Raw genomic sequence first — 18,148 nt, 5'->3', positions numbered from 1 at the left:
CCGACTGCGGGTCCTCTGGGTCGCCTCCGGCAGACCAAGGTTCATGTTCCTCCTCCGGATCCGAGTACGCCGGATAGCTGTACTCGACCTCTTCGTCGCCGTCCCCATCCCCTGCGTTGGAACGCGTTGGTGAACGTTCTAGGTCTTTTGGAGATGCCGGCGCCATAGGGGCCGAAGTACCCTCAGAGTCCTTCTTGTTTTTGAGAGGAATACGAAAATGTTCCAACACCGGCTCCGTGGTGATTTTCCTTTTGAGGAGGGACAGTTTCCCGGTATTGGCGTCGATGATGACCTCTCGACGCTCTTCCTCAGCAAGTGGCTGGAGCCGAGGCTTCGACACCACCAATGACGCTTTGGGCGTCGACACCTCCTTCGAGGGCACGCCTGCCCCATGCCTCGGTGCGAAAGCCTTTGGCGTCGACTTCGGCGGCAGGGTGAAGCGGATAGGCGTGTGCGCCTTTGTTGGCTTCAGTGTGGGCTTCAACACCACACCCTCTGGTTCGGGAACCACAGCGTCCTTCCGAATCCGTTGCAGGGATTCCGCGACCTTCTTCGTTAAGGCTGGAGAGGGCTTGACCGGCTCGAGCGATTTCCCCGTTTCGGGAGTCGGGTCGGCGAGAGGCACCGTCTTCGGAGTCGACACATCACCATCCTTGGCCCCGACGGCCGGAGCCGGCGTAGCCAGAGCTCTGGAATCGCCTTGACGCTTCTTCGAAGCTTTCTTCGGGTCATCGACCTTGACCATCTTCGGCGCGGCCGCGTCGGTCGACTTCGCTTTCGGCGTCGACCCCGAGGTCGTCGGGTCGGCCATCTTGGCGCGGCTCTTCAAGTCGGCCATTTAGAATTTTTTAGACATCGACGTCTCCAGAGCCTTCTGTCCCACCAGTGCAGCTTTCACTTTCGGTTTTGAAACCGGAGGTGTGGAACCCGATGGCTTCACTTTCGTTTTCGTTAACGGGAGTGGCGCATCAGAAATGTCCGTGGCCGGGCCCGGAGGCGGGGCTGCTGGACTAGTAACGAGGTCTTGGGTAAGGCCCGAAGGCAATCCCTCGACCTGGGCCGCATGAAGGGGGTTGACCCCCGAGTCAGTTTGGGGATGCTCTTCCTCTGAGCTATCCCCCACGGTGGCGATGGCCCCATCGTCGTCCCCTACCTCGTCGACGGCTTCGTCAAACCCCTCGTCTCCCGCATCGTAGGCATCCCCCTCGGACGCAGGGCTAGAGTCCGAAACCTGTAGGACATCGTCGTCTTCAACAAATTCCTCGAAGATGTTGTCCGGCGGGGGCGCCGGGGGTGCCGAGAACTGGGCCTGGAGTCTAGCGGCCCGTCGAATCTTGAGAGTCTTCTTACACCGGAACTTCGAGCAGGCCATACACCTGGCCTCATCATGGTCCGGTGACAAACATTTGTTGCACACAGGGTGCACATCGAGGTGTGAATACTTGGAGGTGGACACCGGGCACCTCTTGAACGGAGTTCGTTCCATGTCTGGAGCGTCGAGTAGGCCCGTCCGCGCCGAGAGCACGCGGATGGGTAGCAAGAGTTCGGAGCTGAGAAACAGACAAAACCCGAACGAAAACGATACCAACGCCAAGCCTAAAGACCTTTTGGTCTCGAGTTAGAAAAGTTAATCAACTATCGATTCCGACAGAGGGAACCGAAACACATCCGAACCCAATGGCGGAAAAAAACAATCTGGGGATGGAGGCGATGCCCATGCGCACTGTAGTCCAGGGGAGGAGCCACCTATCTCGTGATACTTCGAAGACTCTTCCAGGACAACAATGTGCAATCATCCGGACCCAACACTAGGCGGCGATCTATGCACAGATATGAATTCAGCAGCCCACATGCCTCGAACATTTATGAATCCAATATGACATACTTTGCTATCAGAAACAGCAGAGAATTACCTGAGAGAGCAGGGACCACCTTGAGGCTTCAGTGGAAGAGAGGTGAGACAGCAGGAAGCACTGTGAGGCTCTAAGGAAAGAATCTGAGACTGCAGGAATCACCCTGAGAATCTATGGGAGGAGACTTGAGGCAGCAGGAGCCATCCTGAGACTACCCAGGAAGGGAACTGAGCCAGAACAGATACACCTGGCTCTGGAGATGAAGAGATCTGCGACAGCATGCACTATCCTGGGAGTAGGCAATAAGGGAAAAGACCTGAGACAGCAGAGATAAACCTGGAGCTGGACATCAAGAAGTCCAAAACAACCCTTGAGCTGTAAATTAAAGATCTGACACAGAAGAACAGACGTTTGGGCTGTCGAAGAGGAGGTGTGAAGAGCCGAAACCACCCTGAGGGGTGCAAGATGAGATGTAAGACAGCAGAGCCATCCCTCGGGTTTAGGGTGGGGGGCACGATATGGACTCAGAGACAGTTCTGAGAGAGCAACATAAGAGGCCTGAGACACCAGAGCCAACCCTTGGGTTTTATAGGTGGAGGCCTTGGACCCAGAGACATCCCTGAGACAGCACAGGAGGGGGCCAGAAACATCAGAGCCAACCCTTGGGAGTTACAGGGGAGACCTGAGACTCAAAGCCAACCCTCTGGTTTTACAGGGGGAGATTTGGATTCCTAGACATTCATGAGATGGTACAAGAAGAGGCCTGAGACATCACAGCCAACCTTTGGGCTTTATAGGTGGAGGCCTTGGACCCAGAAACATCCCTGAGACAGCACAGGAGGAGGCTTGAGACATCACAGTAACCCTATGGTTTTACAGGGGATGATTACACCCAGAGACATCCCCGAGACAGCACAGGGGTAGGGTTGAAACATCAGAGCCATTTCCTAGGTTCTACAGGGGGAGGCCTTGGACCCAGAGACATTCTGAGACTGCACAGGAGGAGGCCTGAGACATCAGAGCCATCTCTTCGGTTTTATAGGGGGATGCCTTAGACCAAGATGCATCCCTGAGACAGCACAGGAAGAGGCTTAAGACATCAGAGCCATTTCTCGGGTTTTACAGGAGGGAGGCCTTGGAAATGGATACATCCCTGAGACTGCACAGGAGGAGGTTTTACAGGGGGATGACTGGAATCTTTCTATACTTTCAAGACAACGGTTATCGAGTAAAAAGCACTACATATCTCCTTTCAAAAATATGCAGCAAAACAGATCAACGTATCTGAGAGCACCAGAAATCTCTGACTCAGTTCCCTTCTGTCTCGCAATCCCAGATTTCATGAAGGTGTCCACTCACACAACCCTTCTCTGGAATGCACAGTCTAGCAAGCCAAAAATAATGTATTTGATTCCCTCAGAATGCTGTTGAGCAATTTCACAAAAGTTGCATGCTAAAAAAACTTCAATATCCGTTTGATGACTGTGTCCCTATGTTCCCCCTTCACAATTCATCACAGTTCGGGGTGGGGCCAGTACAGTGAGGCTTGCTAACCCACCCCACCCTGTAACATGCTGTAAAAGGGTGGCGTGGCTTAAATGCCAATGCCTGATTGACGCAAAGCACCTGGCTCTGCAGGGCTTCTGGATGAAGCGCCTGGGCCTAACTTCACTGAATTCGCCTTGGTGGATGGGCGGGGGGGTGGGGGGGAGGGAGGGAGTTCCTCCCACAAGACAATTGCTTTGCGGGCTGATGACATCACAGGCCTAATGAATCCTCAGCCTGGCAAATGCATTGCAGCTGGGTTATTAATACGCATGAATTTCTGTACATAACAGAGCAGATTCCGAATGAATGTTCACATGAACGTAAGTTTGGCTAGGGGCAAGAGCAGCCCTTTGTCAGCACATGTGCACTTGTGTGCTTTAAAAAAAAAAATTCAAATATGAATTTCAATTGTGCCAAAAAATGAGAAGAACGGAGCCCCGACGCCCATATAGGGGAGCCACCCCTCTGTGTAGGAAAGCTACTGGGAGATGTCTAATTTTCAGAAAAGCCAAGGCTTGATAGAGTCCCATCAGTGCCAGCCGACCCAGGGCTTAAATACTTCAGCTATCCCCCCATGGCACTTCGAGGGCATTCTGGGTAAGAAAGGTTAGTGGGCTTTCATGCAAGGCACACCATTCTGGACTCTCATAGGTACCTATTTTTCAGTAATGTCTGGGGTCCCTAAGTTTCTGCAGGACGGGCCAAATCGATCCAAATACTACAGTCACCTTCATACCGAGCTTAGGGCCATATGTATCAAAATCCTCTTTTGCGATTCTCAAATAGCGATTTTTTGCGAATCGCTATTTGAGAATCACAAAATGCTATGTATGTAGGATTTGCAATACATTTTGCGAATCCTACATATTCCTTAATCGCGAATCTCAAATTGCGAATCGCAATTAAGGAATATCTCCCCATTCATTCCTATGGACCTAGAGGCCCATAGAAATGACTGGGAGGACATTCTCAATTTGCGATTAGCAATTAGAGAATCGCAAATTGAGAATGCAATTTCAAGGGTGCAAGGGTGTCAAAAGGACACCCTGTTACACCCCTGAAATAAGCATGGGTGCAGATGTGGCGCACATATATGCCCTAAGGGTATGTATGCGCTTCACATTGCACTTTGAAAAATGCAAAAAACTTGCATTTTTCAAAGAAATAGCAAATTACCATCAACTTGAAGTTGGTGGTAATTTGCGAATCCTTAAGGCCAAATTGCACTTTTTTGGTGCTTCTTACATTGCATTTATGGAATCTCAAATTTTGCGATTCCTTATTTTGCACACAGATTTGCCTTCATACATACCATTTAGCAAAATTGCGATTGCAATTTTGCTTGATACATATGGCCCTTAGTTCATTAGATTTTACCTTTTATATTGAAACCTGTTTAAAATAGAATTAAATATATGAAGTATAATCGACAAATAATATTTATCTCTATAACTGAAAGCGTCTCATAGGCATATGTGTATTATTTTTGCAGATAATACAATTGCCACATACTTGTGTCCTGCTTACCATGACTATTTTTTTATGTCAACAATTAGTGTTTTGGGGCAAACAATGAGCGAGTTTGCAATGTATGGGAGGAATTAAAGACATTTTATATGGCCTTGCTGAACATGTCAAACATTTGTGATGTAAAAGGGCTTAATGATCTAATAAAAAGGCCCCCATCTAATCCTGGGGTTACCCAGAACACATAACCTACCGTCTCTCTTGTTTACCTGTTAAATGTCAAGGAGGTATTTGTTCCCCTGTCTATTGATAACACTCGTGCTGCACAGGCACATTCTTCCCATTTTACCCAATGCTGCTAACCCCACCCCTGGGAGAGATTGACTGGAGACTTCATACTCACTCCTGGATAGCTGCGCGGTCAGCGATATTCCCGCAAATCATGGCCTGGATGATGACTTCGTGCTCCTCCTCTGAGACACTCTTGTAAGATGTGAGGGGTAGTGGCAAGCGGCTGGCTGGAGATGGGTCCACGCCCTGCAGCCATGGGTGCGCCTCAATCTCTTCCAGGGAAGCTCGCTCTTTGGGGGTACGCCGCAACATCCGCGAGATCAAACTGCCAAGAAGGAAGAGAAAGAAACAGCACACAGGTCATAGCATATTCAGAAAACAGCAACTTGCTGCCTCAACTCACACATGCATGTCACATTCTTGATAGCAAGCTGCTAACAATAACTCAATGTTCTATAAAGAGGCTCATAGTATAAGACCACTGAAACGCAACTCAATCTAAATTTGAGACTGACAAAATGTCCTCATATCTGGATTTTATCATCATCATATGAATGTTCTCAGTATGAACCTCTTCACTCCAACTTAAATAAATGGCTCCCTTGGATAGCAAGAAAGATGTGAAAGTAGTACAGCTAATGGTGGCTTGACCGCTTAACGGGTTCTTCGTTATTTCAACAAAAAAAGGTGTAACCCTTCCTCCTCAGTGTCTAAACATGGACTTCATTCCAACTATATGCCTCTATCATTTCCAAAGACAAAAAAATTAACAAAGCCAATAAAATATACATAAGATTTCTACTGAGCCTAGGCTGTTCGACCCAAGTAAGGCTTGAGGTATCCCTACCTTCATAATTTGAAGTACATGATGGAGGAAAAATAAATTATGTCTGTGACTGTATCTCGGCCAAAGAGAATAACTTAAAGTACTTAATTTGTGAAAGAATAGGAGAACTTTAAAATTTGAAATCAGCTTTGAGCCTTGCATCTATAAATAAAGGTGATTACAGATAATAATCTCCCCTATCTATGCAAGGTCTGAATACTAAAGATGTTGCACAGCAATAGCAACCTAACTGATTTGACTATCTTACGGCCTAAACATATGCGGCTTACGCGATCAACACATAACAACAATACTACTCAAGAATATTTCATTTCTCTACTGGAACCTGTCTGCAAAAACAAGTGTTTCGGATTTCACCTTTTGTGCATCCCAATAGTCCAATTTGAAGGATCATCGAATACACAATGTTTACCATCAAAGGCCAGACTTTGTGACTATAAGGGAAAGCCTATCAAACACATCATATGTCTCTGATCACTATCACTTGATTTAAGGAACAAATACTTAAAGGCAGCCTTTATAGCAGTTCGCAGTCGGACCAATAGGGACATAATAAAATACTGCTTTACTTCCCAGAACTGCTAATTCATTTGTAGATTGACAAACTTTTTAGATCTAGCGTACTGTTACCAATGGACTGGTCAACTCTAAACGCACAGATGACGCCCTTCGAGTTTTTATCATAATGATGATTTATACGTTTGTACTGGAATTGTTTTATTGTAATTTATATTTTTCTATTTCTATATAATAAATTATTACTGACTAATAGAAGGGGATTGAAAACATATTTTATGATATTAAGTTATTTTAAATGTCTTTTTAATTTTTTTAACTGCTTAAAAAGGTGTAATATCAACCTAAAACATAAAACTCAAAAGTGAAAATTACACTTAGGGAGCCAAAATGTTTTGTGAACCCAGCCAAAATTACTAGAAATATTGTTTATTGTGAAAGGAAGAGAAAGGGCTTGAAAGAATCCTGTCTTGATGAGCAGAGTTAATTCCAGCCAATATATAGGTTTAAAAGAAAAAACATTATACTTACTCAGCGCACTGCTGGGACATGTGGTGGGGTACCGTGTAACGGCAGTCCATGATCATTGTGAGGGTCTCACTGTCGTTCACCTCCTGGAAGGGTGGGTGTCCACAGACCAGCATATAGAGAATAACTCCCAGGCTCCAGATATCTGATGAGAGGGAATGAGATAAAGAGTTAAAGGGTTTCAGCAAAAAATGACAATGCAATATAGCAATACAAAAACTAGCAAAAAAGGTAGCTCAACATGAATGTCACCTTGTGAATTAAGTCAAGTAGCCACAGAAAGTAAGCAGCCCTTCAAACTCAAGCGCTACATCACCAAGCAATGATTTAGCTTGTGACAATTATAATGTAGGCTACAAAATGAATAAAGATACCAATACTATGAGATGATCTTCACCGGTTACAAGGTTTTAATTGGAAAATATCCTTTAATTGTGCCAAAAGCAGCAAACCCTCTCCCACTCATAGATCAAGACAATGGAAAAAAACAAATTTGTTGCAAACTAATATTATTATATGTAAGTGGATGCGTGCAGCTTTAGGTGGATCATGTAGAGGGCACTGAAGAAAAGAAGTTTCATATTTCAACAGGAAAATATTGCAGAAGATTATATTTAATGTTTTTGATGTTCAAAGTTTGCCGACTACAGGCTGATCTCCCTGCTACCATTCCCGGACAAGGTCTCACAGAAAATCCTCAAGACGCCTCACCAAATACCTCAAAGACCATTAACTCCTCAACACCACTCAATCTGGTTCAGACCAAATGACATCATGGAAACTGACCTCATCGCCTCCACGGATGACATCTGCATCATTCCTGATGGAGAAGACATAATGGACGTCATCCTCTTGGTCCTCTCCGTGCCATTTGATATGGGGTCCCACCCCATCCTCATTTAAAGCTTACACAACATCAGAATCCAAAGACAAACAATCTGATGAATCTGCTCCTTCTGGTTTGGAAAGACCCAGAAGATTAGCCTGCACCGTACACCTCTGACACCCACAACCTTATCTGCGTAGTTCTGCAAGGATCCTCCCGAAACGTCACCTTCTTCGATACAGACATGATTCCTCTAGCCAACACCATCCACTCTTACAACATCAACATCTTCTCCTATGCAGATGACACACAGCTCATTCTCTCCCTTACGGACAAGACCCCTAGTACTCAGATCAAGTTTAGAGGTGAGGTGTTGCGCCGCGCCCAGGGTGACTGACTCCGGAATATGGGGGTCACGGTTTGATCCCCGGGGCCGGCGGCAGATTAGCCCAGCACCATGTGACTCTGGGCAATAGCTTGCTTAATCTTCCCGACGGCCCCCAGCGCCTAGAGACCCTAAGGGGTGATGGTTCGCGCTTTACAAATGTGGATTATTATTATTATTATTATAATGCTGGCATGGCTAGAATCACTCACTGGATGAAGACGATTGTCGGAAGCTGAACACCAACAAAACTGAAATTATGATCTTCAGGAAAATAACTTCACAGTGGGACTCTACCTAGTGGCCAACAGAGCTAGGACCAAGAACCTCGGGTTCGTCATCAACAGCAAACGCAACATGAGCGCCGAAGACAATGCTTCCTTGGCTGAAGATGCAGGGGAAGATTTTCAAATGGCTCCCTATCAGCACCCGGAAAACCATCACATACACCATCGTCACTAGCAAGCTGGACTACGGGAACACCCTCTATTCTGCAATAAAAAAATAATTCACATGAAGGCTGCAGACCATTCAGAACTCGGTGGTCAGAATCACCCTCATCCCCCCACGCAGCACTCGCATCACACCACACCTGAAGGAGCTCCGCTGGCTCCCCATATACAAATGGGCACAAATAAAACTCTTCACCCACACTTTCAAAGCACTATATAATATTAGCATCTGCTTTCACAACCCTTCCAGACACCTCCACTCCTTTGGACTCCGACTCTCACACATCCCACGTGTACTGAAAACCAGATCCGGCTGACCTGCCTCTACACATAAGAGCCTCATCCTCACTTCTTATGTTCCATAGGTCTGGTTAGACTCGCACCTGCTCTATGCCAAGATACCCTCCCGGGTGATAGTGCGCATATGCCTGACAAAACATAGTTTGGCTAAAAAGCAAATATGTCACCAAGCTGCCCTCTGGGTTCCATAACCTTCAATTCATGACTGACTAACAGGAACAACAAACAGCTAGAGTCAATAGTACAGATCAATGTTTTTGCTTTGAATTAAAATCTTAGATGGCAGTCATTGAGGCAAATTTGTACAGGCAGGAGATGACAGTGAACAGAAAGCAGGCTGGAGCTGCCAGAAACGAGGGCATGTACAGAGTTATTGTCTGAGTTTAGTCGCAGCAGAATGACTGACACCAATATACAAAAGAAAACAGATACTTACCTGCACTATCATTTTGAATTCAGATGTGTTGTAGCATCACAAGCTATGCACTCTCCTGCTATGTAGTATTGGGTTACATTAGAACTTGTTTTTCTTTTAAGTCTTTTACTTTTGGGCATGCTTACATGACTGGAGACCACATTAACAGCAAGCCGCAATGCACAAGCACAGACTATTTCAAATTACTAAATTTTTCCACCTAACTAAATCAGTGTCTATGTGTAGGGCTTTGCTACCTTTTTAAAAGGTTAAAAATAATGGGCCAGAAATATCAAAAGGATAGTCACAAAAAGTGGTCTCAAATTGCACACTGACTTTTTGTGACTAGTCTATGCGACCTATGTACTAATAGATCACATCACAAAATGTTCACTTGCAGCGGTCCCAGAACAACTGCCTTCTCAGAAGGCCAGTCGCTATCTGTGACCCCCTGTGATTGGCTACAAACATACAGGGATTATAGCTCGCAAGGAACAGCAGATTATGATCCCTATATTTGTATTCCCAAACTGGAAACAGTTTTTTTAAAGCAGTCTATGTTCCACTTCCTAAGCCCAAGGTTGGTGACATGAGTCACAAAGTGGATACTTTCCTCATTCCGAATCATTCTCCTACTACTCAAGAGGTTTTGGAAGCTGATCAATGTGGCACTGTCCATTAATACATACAATACTGAATCGAAATTTGCCTAGCTTACGTAACGGTAAGTTTCAATTCTATTAAGGACACGGAGGCGAGGATTATGCTATATCTTCCTTCGCTTTATTAACATAAAGAAACCACAGCAGCTCAGGAAAAGATATAATAAGAACACAAGATGCTTTAAACATAAAGCATTGACGTAATGTTCAACAAAAAAATCAACCACAACTCCCAAGAGTCTCTTTGCTTATAATAATAGTCCACAGTCCTTTGTCTCTGTTCATCGTCCCTATATAACCGGACTTCCCATCATCTTCCTCCTCTTTCTTCGCGCAGATCACGCTTAAGCCTCATTGGTCCTGTTTAGCACCGTCGTTGCCTGCCAAAAAAGGAACAGCATCAGCAAGGTGGCCCAGGAAATGTGACAACAAGGCGAGGAGCATGTAGAGAACAACACAGTACTGACAACGTAAAGGAAAACGCTTTACTTACTGCCATACGGGTGGGTAGAGACACCACCGTAGTCCGGGTGGGATAATCCTCGCCTCCGTGCCCTTAATAGAATTGAAACTTACCGTTACGTAAGCTAGGCAAATTTCGATTCTATGTCAGGACCGGAGGCTTCAGATTATGCTAGTTTAAAGCTTACTTACCACCAACTGAGCCAAATCCACCACCGGCTTAAAATAAAACCTCTTGAAGGTGGAATCCGAGGACCAGTCCGCAGCTCGCATAAGGTCCTCCAGACGAGCACCCACCGAGAATGCCTTAGAGGCCATGGCCCCCCTGGCGGAGTGTGCTCCAAAGAGAGAAGTATTGATGCCCGCTTCCTGCATGACCCAACGCACCCACCGAGCAATAGTGGGGGAAGAGACAGCTTTGTGTGGCTTCCGCAGGGCAATCAACAACTGACGCTCGCCCGGAGGGCGCAGATCCAAGGTCAGGTCCTCATAAGCTTTGAGACATTGCACGACACACAACTTAGGAGTGTCAGTAAAGGCTGGATAAGAAATGGAACGCGACGACGTCTTAGTGCGTCGGCCCACCGTAAAGGTAACCCCATCCGGGGAAAAAATGCGTGCAGAAACATCCAGCGCGCGCACGTCCGAGACGCGCCTACAAGAGACCAGACATAACAACATGGCTAACTTCGCCGACAGCTCTTTAAGAGACAGATAGGAATTGGCCGGCCACGACAGGAACAAATTCAGAACCAAATTGACGTCCCAAAGGACGGAGTACCTAGGTTCTGGCGGCAGCGCGAGGCGAACAGCCCGCAGAAGCCGGCACACAAAAGGATGTTCCCCTACCGGATGGCCATCGATGTTATCATGGCCAGCAGAAATCGCCGACCGAATAGCATTGATCGTCCTATACGCTAGACCCCTGTCGGCCAAATGCGCTAGGAAATTCAGCACGGGAACGAGGCCTGCGACCACGGGATCCAGATCCCTTCGTAAACACCAACGCATCCACTTAAGCCAAGCGGATCTGTAACGCTTCGTCGTACTATCGGCCCATGCTTTGGAGAGCAAGTGCTCAGCTGACCCCGAAAGGCCCGGGAGCGTCCAGCGTCTCCTGAGAGCCTCCACGCCACGAGGCGGAGAGTGTTCTGCACGACGAGAGGGTGAGGTTCCTGATCCGGGCTCGCCAGGAGCAGAGGAAACAGGGGGAGTAGGATTGGAAAATCCCAGGAAAGTTCCAGAAGAACCGGAAACCATACTTGAGACCTCCACAGCGGTGTAACCAACACCAGGTCCGCACCCTGGCGGCGTATTTGAGCCGCCGTTTGCATGATCATGGAGAACGGGGGAAACGCAAACGGTTGTTCCCGACTCCAATCCTGTAAGAACGCGTCCGTGGCCTCCGCCAGAGGGTCCGGCCTCCAGCTGTAGAACCGCGGCAGCTGGTGGTCGAGACGGGACGCGAAGAGGTCCACCGAGAAGGGGCCCCAAAGGGAAAGTAGCCACCGGAAGACTCCCGGGTCCAGTTTCCACTGGCTGGCATCCCTGAGATGTCGAGAGTGCCAATCCGCTACTTGATTGGACTGGCCTGGCAGATACTCTGCCGTCACCGCAATGTGACGAGACAGGCAATAATCCCAGAAGTCCTTCGCCAGATCCGCCAAAGCGCGGGACCGAGGACCTCCCAGGTGGTTCACATATCGGACCGCCGAAATATTGTCCATCCGTAGCAGGACACAAGCCTTGACCGAATCCTTGGTCCAACAGCGAACCGCGAAGGAGCCCGCAAGGAGCTCCAAACAATTGATATGCAATTGTTGTTCTTCTGACGACCAGGCGCCGCCGGTGGAAAAATCCCCGCACCGGGCGCCCCAGCCCGACCTGCTTGCGTCGGACTCTATGATCAAGTCCGGAGCCGACCCGAAGATCGCTCGCCCATTCCATGCCTCCATGTGAGACAGCCACCATGACATCTCCTCCTTCACTTCGTCTGTGAGGGGAACCCACTGGTCGTAACACATCCCACGGCGCAAATGCTGCGCCTTCAGGCGCTGAAGAGCCCTGTAGTGCAGCGGGCCTGGGAAAATCGCCTGGATGGAGGACGATAGAAGACCCACCACCTTGGCGACATGGCGCAGTGACGTACGATCCCTCGCGATCGTCTGCCGAAGCAGGTGTCGTATCTTTGCGACCTTCCGACCCGGTAGGCTCAAGACCGCCTGTACCGAGTCCACCACGAAACCTAAAAAGGTGATCTGCTGAGTGGGAACCAAGACCGACTTGGAGCCGTTGACAACGAACCCCAGTCTCTGAAGCAGGCCGACAGCTTGACGCAGCTGTCCTGCCAGTACCTCTGGGCACTGTCCCATGAGGAGGATGTCGTCTAGGTATACTATCATACGGACCCCCTGGCTTCTGAGAAACTCCACCACCGGGTGAAGGACCTTCGTGAAGCACCACGGGGCCGAAGAAAGACCGAACGGCAGGGCGGTGAATTCGAACACCTTGCCGTCCCACAGGAATTGTAGGAAACGACGATGAGGGGGGTGGATGGGAACGACCAAGTAGGCATCCTTGAGATCCAGTCGCACCATCCAATCCCGAGGGAGGAGCACGTCCCGAAGGAGATGGATCCCCTCCATCTTGAAGTGACGGTAGACCAACCACCCATTGAATTCCTTGAGATTGATCACAGGCCTCTTGCCCCCATCCGTCTTGTCTACCAGGAAGACGTTGCTTAGGAACCCATGCGGGTGGCGCGTTGATAGACGGATGGCTCCCTTGCGCAGCAAGTCTGAGACCTCCCCGTCTATCAAACGCGCGTCAGATTCTGAGAAAACCATCGGGCGCGGGGGCCTCACCTGAGTTGGTTGGTCGTGAAACTCTATATGGAATCCTCTCACAGTTTGCAAAACCCAAGCATCGGCAGTGAGCAATTCCCACTCCCCGTAAAAGCTTGCCAGCCGCCCCCCAATCGGAACTTGATCCAAGCAAAGTACACTCACCGGGGGCATGTCCTTGTCCGGAGTTCTTCTTGAATCCTCTGCCACCATAGCGCTGTCCCCTCGTGGGGTAGAAATTGGTGTAGTTGGCCGAGGTCTGGTACTGACCTCTTCCGGAGCCTTGTCCACGGTTGTTGGTCTGCTGACCACGGCCGATCGCGCGGCCCCTGCCGCGACCGGCCCCTCCAGAAAAACGCTGGTGGAACACCCTCTTGATGCTGGACTGGGCCTTGTCCAGCGACGTGAACGTGTTCACGAACTTCCCAAGCTCGCGGATGAAAGGCTCACCGAAGAGGCCACCCTGGGCCACGGCACCTGCCTCCGACGAGGCCAGGTCCCCCAGCTTCGGGTCCAGCTTGATAAGGAGCGACCGCCGCCGCTCCGTGGACAGAGCACAGTTGGCGTTGCCCAAGAATACGATCACCCTCTGGGCCCAGTTGGAGAGCACCTCCGGTGAAATGGCGGTGCCATTCGCTCGAGCCTCCTCCGCCATATCGAGGATCTTCGTGGCGGGCCCGACCGCATCCAACAGCTTGTCCTGGCAGGCCCGCCAGGACCGGTCGATCCCCTTCCTGGGGTCCTTCATGAATTTCGCCAGGAAGGTGGCCATCTTGGGGTCCAATTCTGGTGTCATGGCCACTTTCCCCTCCAAAGTAGGCCGAGGGCATTCCCCGCGCAGGCAACCCCTCGCCTCCTTCTCCAGGGGCTTGCGCAACCTGCCCGCGACAAACTTCGCCACCGTCTCCCCCGGGGCCCAGGCCGCGGATCGGGGGTGGACGATCTCGTCCGGGTCCAGCATGCCCGACTCATCTCGGGGCATCTCCTTCCCTGAAGGCACCGGGAGCCAAGAACGGGTCGACTCCCCGTCGTCATCCGTGTCCGGAGAGTCGTAGATCGGGGAGGCGGGCGCAGTAGACACGTCGCCCGAAGTGCCAGGTTCCACCAAGGGCGTCGGAGGCACCGCCGTCGTCTTGGCCAGGAAGGCGTCACGAAGTCGCTCGAAAGCGCCCTTGTCCACGCCTTGGGCCTCCGACGAAGGTCCCTCACCACGGGGTCTCTTCGGAGCGGGTGGCAACCCGCCGGACGTCCCCGGGAGTTCGGGGGACGGCGGCACCTGCGCCGCTGCCAGCTTCGCACACTCCTCCACGATGCGGGCCGAAAGGCGGTCCTCCATGGGCCCTACCACCTCCGTCACACAACGATAGATGGAGTTGTCCACCGCTTGGTAAAACTCATCATCCTGCAGATAGGGGCAGGCCTCCTCCTCGTACTCCCCTTCCATCTCGGAACCAAGGGGCAAATGCGGGGCACCCAAGAGGGCGGCAACCGAGAAAGTTCTCGAATGTGGGCAGGCCCAGCGGCTGCGATCACGTTTTGGGCCAGCTGACGTGGCAGGTGGGCTGCACCAACCCCCAAGCGCGCAGACCCTCCTCGCCGGGACCGGGTCTACGTACCCCTCAAGCGCGCTAGGCCACACACTGTTAAAGAGGTGCACAGATCTCGCCCGAAGGCGATTCACGCGGTCAAACCGCTATACAGACCCCAGAGGGCGTCAAAATTGTGAAAGTACAGACCCGGATCACCAGGTGTCAGAGGGGTACGCGAGGGTCGGCCCCTGCGCAAGCAGACCCCACGGCGCGGCTCCTCGTAGTGCGGAGGCGCGCCGGAGGGTCGGCGAGGCGACAGGCCGCCCCCTTGCGGTCTATGTACACACCACACGCAAGTGGGAAGAAAGTCGCGTAGGAACGATAGAACGTTCCCGCAACCAGGGACTCTGAAAGGGAATAAACCATGCAAGGAGTCCCCAAAGACCGCAAGACAATCAATCACAATAAAAGAAGACAAAATAGAAAAGCACTTATCTGGCTGCGGGAGCAGCGAAGAAAGAGGAGGAAGATGATGGGAAGTCCGGTTATATAGGGACGATGAACAGAGACAAAGGACTGTGGACTATTATTATAAGCAAAGAGACTCTTGGGAGTTGTGGTTGATTTTTTTGTTGAACATTACGTCAATGCTTTATGTTTAAAGCATCTTGTGTTCTTATTATATCTTTTCCTGAGCTGCTGTGGTTTCTTTATGTTAATAAAGCGAAGGAAGATATAGCATAATCTGAAGCCTCCGGTCCTGACATAGAATTGCAATTAAGGAATGCGTGCCCATTCACACACGTTCAAATTTGGTTTCTGGTATAGGTCGGTAAACCCATTTTGCGAGTCAGACATGCTTTTCCCGCTCCCAAAACAGGTTTCAAACATACAACAAAGCCATTCTGTGGTCGTAAATCTTCGGATTTTGCAAATCGCAGGATTTGAGATTGCACATTACTTTGTACATCTAGCCGCGAGTTCTGCCACTCATTGTTGCTGGGTAATTGAGAAGGTCAAAAATGGGTCTGCAACATCACAAGCTTGTAACTGATTGCTGTCAGGTAGTAGTTTTCCAAATCCACTATGTGTATTTATTTATTTGCATAAATTAATGTGTCTTTGTAAACCAAATGCTTTCCTCTGACAGGACAGCATCTTCCTCACCATCTAAAGAGGTACCTGAAAAAGAGTTGCAGAAGATGAAGCCAATAAAGTTTTTTTTAGCACTACCAGATGCTTTTGTCATTACTTCCTTACATGTATATCCCCACAACGTTTTGTAAATGTGTGGGCTTTCATCGAACATGCTGTTCTGCAAATGTCACATAGAGGAGCATTACCCACGAAGCACCTTAAAGCTCCTTTTTCACATACTCGTGAAGCTGAATATGTTTGTCTTGCATAGCAAATTACAATGCATCTAGACAGCCATCTATCAATGTCTGCTTTATAAATGGGTTTGTTTTCAAGAGGCTGAGCAGAGGCACCAACAGTTTTTGTGTCTTTCTAACTGACTTAGTATGAATAAATGTAATACATGAGTATCCTTTGATATCATCGGTGGGTGTACTGATTGCTCTTCCCACATTCTGGGCATTTCTAGAGAATTTAGGCAGCTCAACTGTTTGGCTGATATTAAAAGGAGAGAGCACCTTAGGTGGGATGCTTTTAAAGAGTTTGCAAGCAAAAAAAATACAATATATGATACTTCATAAGCTCTGTCGTACTCTCGAGAAAACCTGGAGAAAAAACCCAACCACTGACAACCTAGCCACCTTCAAGCACGCCACCCGCAAACACCACCAACTGATCCGATCCACCAAGAAATCAGCATTCAAGGATCGACTTGACAACAATGCCCAAAACAGCAAGGAACTATTCAACATTGTCAAAGAATTTACTAACCCCACCGCCGGCACCAACGACATCACTCCCTCCCAAGACCTCTGCGACTCTCTATCCTCATTCTTCCACAACAAAATCGCCGAAATACATAACAGCTTTGAAAACCAGTCCGAAGACCAGTCCACTCCACCCACCCCCGAACCAAAACCGCACTCTAACAACCTTTGCGCCTGGAACCCAATCACCCCCGAAGACACCATCCGCCGGATGAACTCCATCCACTCAGGATCGCCAAACGACCCATGTCCCCACCACATTTTCAAAAAAGCAGACTCCATCATCGCACCCCACCTACGAGGTCATCAACTGTTCCGAAAACTCCGCTACCTTCCCGGAAAACTGGAAACATGCTGAACTCAGCGCCCTTCTGCATAAACCCACAGCAGACCCCACCGAACTTATGAACTACCGCCCCATCTCGCTCCTCCCATTCCCCGCCAAAGTCATTGAGAAAGCCGTCAATAGTCGGCTCGCCGCCTTCCTTGAATCCAACAAATCCCTCGACCCCTCACAGTCCGGCTTCCGAGCCAAACACAGCACCGAAACCGCCCTCATCGCAGCAACAGACGACATCCGAACACTACTGGACAACGGAGTAACAGTTGCCCTCATCCTACTTGACCTCTCTGCAGCCTTCGACACAGTCTGCCATAGTACCCTCATACAACGCCTCAGCAACGTCGGAATACAAGGAAAAGCATTGGACTGGATCATCTCGTTCCTCGCCGGAAGAACCCAGGGAGTCCGCCTCCCCCCTTTTAAATCAGAGGCCACCGAAGTCATCTGCGGCGAACCACAAGAATCATCACTCAGTCCCACCCTCTTCAACGTATACATGAGTCCTCTCGCACCCATCGCGCGCCAACACAACCTCAACATCATCTCTTACCCAGACGACACCCAGCTGATCCTCTCCCTCACCAAAGACCCAAACACCGCCAAAACCAACCTACACGAAGGGATGAAAGAAGTAGCCGAGTGGATGAAGAACAGCCGTCTAAAACTAAACTCGGACAAAACGGAAGTCCTCATCTTAGGGTCATCCCCCTCTGCCTGGGGCGACTCATGGTGGCCACCGGCCCTGGGAACCGGACCCATACCTACGGACCACGCACGGACCTGGGCTTCATCCTGGACTCCTCCCTCTCGATGACCAGACAAGTCAACGCCGTCTCATCATCATGCTTCAACATCCTACGCATGCTCAAAAAAATCTTCCGTTGGGTCCCCACCGAAACAAGAAAGACGGTCACCCACGCATTGGTCACAAGCCGACTGGATTACGGAAACACCCTTTATGCCGGAACCACAACCAA

General features: G+C 49.5%; 1 protein-coding gene across 2 annotated transcripts in view; it reads right to left on the bottom strand.

The window, feature by feature from the left end:
- LOC147676736 (uncharacterized) overlaps positions 1-18,148 on the bottom strand; it is a 355,122-nt gene that overhangs the window by 88,977 nt on the left and 247,997 nt on the right. For both annotated transcript variants that reach the window (XM_086945203.1, XM_086945202.1), the window contains exons 3-4: positions 7,054-7,195; positions 5,272-5,484 (exon numbers count right to left, since the gene is read on the bottom strand). In XM_086945203.1, the coding sequence (XP_086801329.1) occupies positions 5,272-5,484; positions 7,054-7,195 (355 nt within the window). The remainder of the gene's footprint in view (positions 1-5,271; positions 5,485-7,053; positions 7,196-18,148) is intronic.

This window comes from Lissotriton vulgaris, chromosome 12, assembly GCF_964263255.1.
Source record: "Lissotriton vulgaris chromosome 12, aLisVul1.2, whole genome shotgun sequence".
NCBI classification, from domain to species: domain Eukaryota; kingdom Metazoa; phylum Chordata; class Amphibia; order Caudata; family Salamandridae; genus Lissotriton; species Lissotriton vulgaris.
Note: the sequence above shows the minus strand (reverse complement) of the source record. Positions and strands in the feature narration are given on the sequence as shown.